Source organism: Gossypium hirsutum, chromosome A09 (genome assembly GCF_007990345.1).
Source record: "Gossypium hirsutum isolate 1008001.06 chromosome A09, Gossypium_hirsutum_v2.1, whole genome shotgun sequence".
In the NCBI taxonomy this organism is placed as follows: Eukaryota; Viridiplantae; Streptophyta; class Magnoliopsida; order Malvales; family Malvaceae; genus Gossypium; species Gossypium hirsutum.
In genome coordinates, this window is record NC_053432.1 from 73,737,253 (window position 1) to 73,744,694 (window position 7,442).

Here is a 7,442-nt window from a genome sequence, read left to right on the forward strand (position 1 = left end):
TCTTTTTAATATCATTTTAATTAAATTATATTTAAAATTATTAGTTAAGAATTATATTTTTTAAATTAAAAATATGTAAAATATAATAAATTACATTTATTATTTATTATAAATAAAACACATGACAATATTTCAAGCCGTTCACACGTCATAATTTTAGACTACACACTTAAAGATTGGTTTTTTTTTTTTTGAAATCCACATAAACATTGTTTCTATTCTTTTATCTTTTTGAAAAGATAATTGATTTTCAAACAACTACAAAATGGGTGAAAAGAAGAAAAAAAATCGAAAGGAGAAAATAAAGAGGGATATGTTTTTAAAATTAATTTTAATTTTTATGATAAAAGAAATTTTTATATCCTTTATTTTATATATTTATTACAATTATATTTTTTTCAATTTTCTAATCGAGTCTATGTCACTTCATTTTGAACATAAAAGTAGTTAAAAATTTTATAATGATTTTTTTTTTCAAGTTATAATAGAATCAATTAAAACAACCAACTTAAGTTTAACTAATTTACTAAAATAATTTAGAGGAGAATCCATACATGCATTTACATAAGCTGTGATTTGAACTTAAAATTTTAAATATCATTTAACCAAAACCTTATTCACAAGTCAAGTTCACATATTAATAGCATTAATTCATCCAATCAAACTATACGAATGCCAAAATAAAAAAAAATAAAAAAAACATAGAATTAAGGATGATTATACCTTTTATTTTTTAAAATTTAAAATGAAAATATTTTAAAAAATTGTCGGCACCACTTTACCCAACAAAATAGTTCAATACTATTATATATGTTTTTATTTTTTATCCATAATTTAAGTGTTTTATTTATAGTTATATTCACAAAGGTAAAATCAAAGTAATATATGAAAAACAATAGATAAGTAATCGAAAAAAAAAATCAAGCAAATTTCATACCTAACATGTGTATATGATAGAATTGGAGACCTTTTGCCTTAACTGACAACGTCTATGATAGTTTGTTGAATAATAGTTTCAGTGTAATTTTGTTTCTAGTTGGAACTTTCAACTTGGTGTAGACTTTAGAGTTAAAATTTTATTTTGCCATTTATAAAAAAAATAAAAAAAATTGTAATTTGCCCCATGACATATTCAAAGAAATTCACTGCTCTCTCTCTATAAATACCAACCCAACTTCGTCCTCCTACAACTAAATTAATTAGTCTATTTTCCTTTGTTTGTTTAGTTTCAATGGCAGTTTCAAAGCTGCTCTCTCTTACCCTATTCATCACTTTCCTTTGCGCCGTTAACAATGGCCGAGTGGAAGCAACTCACGAGATTTATCCACAATTTCAGTCTCTCAGCGCTGTTAGTGTCCACCAACTCCACAGAACTGCCTTCCACTTTCAGCCTCCTAAGAATTGGATCAACGGTACGTTTCTTTCGAACAGTCCTAAGGGTATTTTCTTTTTACTTGTTTACTACTTTGTTTGTCCTTTTAGAGGGCTTATTTTATATTTATATATATATATACATATATTGCTCAAAGATTAGCCGCTTCCTTCATCCGTGGTATGAATATTATTTGTTTGTTGATACATATAGTTAAGTTATTGCATTGACTTGCAGAAAATAGTTGGAGCGCTTAATTTTGTGGTCAACATATCTAGTTTCTCCAGGATCATGCTGTGTTCCATTCCATTTTTTTTTAGTTTTTGTTAGTTTTCAGCCGGTAAAAAAAAAAACACACTTTTAAGGCATGCTGTTTGGGAGTCATGCATGCATGGTTTTGGTTGCTTCGAAGATTAATTTTTCAGGTTGTTTCTTTTCAGGTTCTATGTTACTCAGATTCCTTAAAATATATAAAAGAATTTGAATGGATGGTTGGATTTTTTTCTGGAAGAATCTTTTATTATATATGTATATATATTTTTCTTCTGCAAAGTGATATTATAAAGTATAGTAGGGTCTCAGTGCTTTGAAGATCGTGTAATTGAACCAAACTACTTACTTTCTTAGTGGGGTGGCCAAATTTTGTAATACCCATAAACTGCAGTTATCTTTTTGAGATTTAGTATAAAATTAATGATGGAAGTAACAATTTAATTAGGGATAGTTCTTAAAAAGAACTAATTTAATTAAGAAGTTAATTAATTTAAAACTTCAAAATTAAATTACTATTAAAAACTAAATTAAGATATGATGTCAGTAAAATATGAATAATAATTATATACACGATAGGAGAAGAAAAATAAAACCAACATGACATAATAGGATAATATAAAAATATTACTTTAAATATCAACACATTGGTATGTAACTCAAGATTTAAACCTAGCACTATGAGACATAAGATGATAATAGGACTGATAGAACATAAGACAAAGAAAATTAAAATATGACATGACATGACATCATGAATAAGATAAAATTATATATTAGTAAAGTGTCAAAATTTATATATAAATTAATGGCACAAAAGATGATCTTGATCATTACCTATCTGTCTTTTTTTCTATTCATTTCTTTCTTTCTTTTTTCATCATGCCTTATGGAAAGCTCTAACTATAGTATAGATTTGCATCGTTTAACTTGATCACAAGTCATGAAAAAAAATCTGGGTAATTCTCTATTTTAACCTAATAACAAAGGTATCGTTTGCCTTCCTGCATAAAACAAAGTTCACTAAAAGAAAACAACTCTAATTGATATAAAATATTTCAATTTTGATGCGTTGATGATGAAAATTTGTAATTTATTTTAGATATAATCTTTACATTTTATTATTATTTTAATTAACTTTAATCATTAATATTTTTTAAAAAAGTCAAAACACTTTTATTTAATAGAAATGATGACTAAAATATTAATTTTTTAATAATGTTGGCATGACAACCTATGTAATAATTTATGTATACTTTATGTTGACATGACATTAATTTTTTTATATGTCACGTCAAAAAATAATTAAAAAATAAAAAAATATTAAAAAAATTAATAAGGATTAAATTTTAAAAGATTAATGGTAAGATTTGATTTTTTTAAAATGATAAGGGTTAAATTTAGTTAAAAAAATTGACAAACAATGTAAACATTAAAAGTTAAATTAATCATCGTATCTTCTATTTTAAAGTGTATATATATGTTACAAATAGTATATACATAAGCGAATTAATTGCGTAATAAAAATTAAAGCGAGTAGGATTTAAAAAAGATAGATATGATAGTTAGGTGAGTTAAATTAGTAACATATTAGGTATACTGAATTTGATTAGGTATTAACTATCAATGTCGCTCTACCATTGACATTTGGTCTCTTTTTGTTTCTCGCAAGTGAAATCTGAGTAGACATGATATCCATGTCAATGAAAAGGACTATGCTGAGTAGCAGTGTGACTTTTTGGTATCTATAACATAACATGCAAAACATATATTATGCATATTAATTAAAATTTAAGATCATGTTCTAAAAATTTTATGCAACACACAAATTTGAATTAGTATATATATTTTTTTATAAGCTTGTTTAGAACCTGGGCCATCTGATTCTATTCACAATTCTGACTTCTCTTTTAGCATCATCATATCTTTCTTTGGGTCACCACTGCAATTTCCGAAGCTAAATAGCTTTTGTGCCGTTTTTTGGCAAATGGGAATCTTTTTTGTTGCTGGAACCACTTTCTTGAATCATCTTCTTAATTATGTTGTGGTCCTTAAGCTTATATTTTAGGATATAAATATATTCTGGCCTTTTGGTAATACTAATTGTTAATTGTTATTTTTATGTAATTAATGTGGAATTATATTATTTAAATTGCTAAGTATAATTAATTATTTTTTAATAACTAAAACAATAGAAGAATTCAGCCCATAATTAGAGTTTGGGAAGTGATAATCAACTTTTGACATTTTTTTAGTTAGAAATATCTAATTTATATTATTAAATGTGAATGAGTACGAAATATGTAAATTTATATTACTGGAATATGAATGGAAATTGAATTATTGGAATTATATGGATATTCAGTGTTACAGATATAAAAGTGAAATAGTAAAATATTTTTGTCTTAGATGTTGTGATTGGGATGGATTATAAATTATGAAATTCAAAGCTATAAGTTGTAAGATGTGATATATAAAAAATTATAGTTTGATGACTAACCTCCCACTCGCTTTGTTTTGTGTTGGGCTCTTCAAAAATGGAAATCATCAACAGATCCAAATGGTGAGTTTCACTAACATAATCCTATGAATGTTCCTTTTCCATTGAATGGTGTCCTGGAATAAAGTATTTTGTTGGTTTTGTAGCCCCAATGTACTACAATGGAATATACCATTTTTTCTACCAATATAATCCCAAAGGTGCAGTCTGGGGCAACATTGTGTGGGCTCATTCAGTTTCAAAAGACATGATCAATTGGAAAGCACTTGAACCTGCAATTTATCCTTCACATCGCTTCGATAGAAAGGGAGCTTGGTCTGGCTCTGCCACCATTCTTCCTGGCAATAAACCCGTAATTTTGTACACTGGGGTCGATCCCAATGACAGGCAAGTCCAAAACTCTGCAGTCCCAGCAAATTTATCTGACCCTTATCTACGAAAGTGGATCAAGCCAGCTGGTCTAAACCCAGTTGTCGATCCTGAAGCAGGCGTGAATGCTAGTGCCTTTCGAGACCCAACCACTGCCTGGTGGTTGAGTGGTCACTGGAGAATGGTAGTGGGAAGCAAAAGGAATCACAGAGGGATGGCCTATCTGTATAGAAGTAGAGATTTCATTCATTGGATCAAAGCTAAGCACCCTTTACATTCAGCACCCCGCACAGGAATGTGGGAATGCCCTGATTTTTACCCAATTTTGTTATCTGGTAAACAAGGTTTAGACACTTCTGTGCTGGGAAAACAAGTGAAGCATATTTTGAAAGTGAGCTTGGATGTTACCAGATATGATTACTACACAGTTGGGACATATTTAACTGATGAGGACCGATATGTGCCTGATAATACATCCATCGATGGCTGGGCTGGCCTTAGATATGATTATGGGAATTTTTATGCTTCAAAGACATTTTTTGACCCTGCTAAAAAGAGGAGGATTTTGTGGGGGTGGGTTAATGAATCTGATACCACTTCAGAAGATGTTAGAAAAGGATGGGCAGGAATTCAGGTAGTAAAATAATCTGTTTGTGTATTTACTTAGTACACAACCATGTTAAATTGGATGACTTAACAATTTGTTTTCCTAGGCAATTCCAAGAATAGTGTGGCTCGATCCAAATCAAAGGCAATTGATGCAATGGCCTATTCAAGAGTTGGAGACTCTGAGAGGGACAAATGTTAAAATGAACCATCAAATGCTTAAAACAGGCGATCATATTGAAGTCAAAGGAATTTCTGCTGCTCAGGTTTACTTTAAGAATTGTTTATTTGAGCTGAAGATACAATTTTTTTAAAGTTTTTTAACCGATTAACTCTAATTTACTTGATATTGCTCACAGGCTGATGTTGATGTTACCTTCTATATTCCTAGTTTGGATAAAGTTGAAGCATTTAACCTTGGTTGGAGTTTGACAGATGCCCAACTTCTCTGTGCCAAAAAGGGTTCAAAGGTTCAAGGTGGAATTGGCCCATTTGGGCTCTTAGCTTTAGCTTCCGAAAACCTAGAAGAATATACTCCAGTCTTCTTCAGAATATTCAAAAGTTCACAGAAACATATAGTCCTATTATGCTCTGATGCAAGAAGGTGAATCTTCTATAACTTTTAGTTAAGTATGTCATCAAATTTATAACTTGATTTGAATAAAAAAATTTTGCAGTTCCTCATTGAAGGATGGTCTTTATAAACCATCATTTGCTGGCTTTGTTGATGTAGATTTGACTGATAAGAAGCTTTCACTGAGGAGTCTGGTATGATCAATCTTTAACTACTATTAATTTTTAACTTTGTAGTCCTTACAGTATCTTATATATTTAATCATTGTCCTTTCAGATTGATCATTCTGTAGTGGAAAGCTTCGGAGCTGGAGGAAAAACATGCATCACATCCAGGGTTTATCCTACGTTAGCAGTGCTTGAGAATGCTCATTTGTATGCATTCAACAATGGGACTGAGACAATCATTGTAGAGAATCTTAATGCATGGAGCATGAAAAAGCCTCTAAGGATGAACTGAAAAGGGATTGGATTCATGGGACTGATTATATTGTGAATTAATAAGTTTTGCACGTCAAATTGTGCAAAATATTGGTGAATATTAAGGTTTTAATGTTAAGATTCTACTGCCTAAATAGTTATGTTGGAATTATGGATGGGTCTTTTTGAATTCTATATTTTTAGTTCTTATGGTTATATAAATTGTTGTTGCAAAGAAAAAAAAAATTGATGAGAAAGTCCCATAAGACAGAGGATGAGTTCTAAAGGAAAGATCTGTTAAGATATAAAAAACGATCTTCTCTATTATGTAAATACAGAACATACATACATAGATATTAGACTTCAAAATCCAATTGAAAGAGCAAAGATCAATTGAAATTCAAGGACAAATTAGAGAACCTCTCAAGAGTGCTCACTTTTTTCTCTTACGTTTTATTTGAAAAGCCACTAAAATAGTGGCAAAAAGGGGACCCAACAATACGTCAATAATCCAACCAGACAAAAAACACACACCAAAAGTCATCTAATACAAACACAGAACTCAGTTAATATAGGAAGAACCAGAAAACCTCAATTCAAGATACCGACAGAATAAAAAGACGCATAACAGGAAATATATCACCCATCTAAAGACATAACTAGCACACACCAAGACACCGGATTTGAGAACAGTTCACCACGAAACCCAAAATAGATTTCTTCTATAGCGTATCTGTCATTCCATTTGCCACGTTGACAAAACACACTTATTTACTATTGACGATGTTACTATCAATTTAATTAAATGTCTCCCAGAGTTTCCAAGGGAGAGATGGAGCACACCGATTCACTGCCACGATTGAGTTTGGTACAATAATAAGTGGAACCAAATTATTCCATTCAGTCCTTCCATAAATATCCAATGTTGTCTTGATGACCAGTACCTTTGCCACGTTAGAATTGATTATACCCAAGGGGCTAGAAAACAATGCTAAAATGTCACCAGTTGAATTTCTTAAGACTCCCCCATATCCCCTAGACCCAGCTTACCTGTTGGTGTTTTTGGCAAGAGAGACAAGAACATAAAAAAAAAAAGTAAACTCACACACTTAGCTAATGGAATAAACTGTTATATAGCTCTCATACAACTTCATTCCAAAAAAGTTACATTATATATATTATATGTTCAACAAGTAATCAACTAATCCAACTAATATCTTGGAAACGTAAAACAAAACTTATACACAAATTGATTAGGAGAAATCAATACCTAAATCATCAAGTCATTACTAACTCTGTTTGTTTTCAACAAGATAACAAACAGACTAAACA

At 30.1% G+C, this 7,442-nt stretch overlaps 1 protein-coding gene across 2 annotated transcripts; it reads left to right on the top strand.

Moving 5' to 3' along the window:
* The first annotated feature begins 1,182 nt into the window (after nucleotides 1-1,182).
* LOC107896340 (beta-fructofuranosidase, insoluble isoenzyme 1) lies at nucleotides 1,183-6,265 on the top strand. 2 transcript variants are annotated; one of them, XM_041076690.1, is made up of 7 exons: nucleotides 1,183-1,412; nucleotides 4,197-4,205; nucleotides 4,289-5,145; nucleotides 5,225-5,383; nucleotides 5,477-5,721; nucleotides 5,851-5,885; nucleotides 5,968-6,074. In XM_041076690.1, the coding sequence occupies exons 1-6, from the start codon at nucleotides 1,232-1,234 to the stop codon at nucleotides 5,858-5,860; spliced, it is 1,461 nt and encodes a 486-aa protein (XP_040932624.1). In that variant the 5' UTR covers nucleotides 1,183-1,231; the 3' UTR covers nucleotides 5,861-5,885; nucleotides 5,968-6,074. The 2 variants fall into 2 exon arrangements, with proteins under 2 accessions (XP_040932624.1, XP_016676985.1); XM_016821496.2 differs by having other exon boundaries at nucleotides 1,186-1,412; nucleotides 5,795-5,885; nucleotides 5,968-6,265.
* Nucleotides 6,266-7,442: the final 1,177 nt, after the last annotated feature.

Coding starts and splice junctions, on each gene's coding strand:
- LOC107896340 (XM_016821496.2), top strand. CDS start 1,232: ATGGCAGTTTCAAAGCTGCTCTCTCTTACCCTATTCATCACTTTCCTT. Junction 5,384..5,476: donor AAGGAATTTCTGCTGCTCAG/GTTTACTTTAAG, acceptor TATTGCTCACAG/GCTGATGTTGATGTTACCTT. Junction 5,722..5,794: donor TTATGCTCTGATGCAAGAAG/GTGAATCTTCTA, acceptor AAAATTTTGCAG/TTCCTCATTGAAGGATGGTC.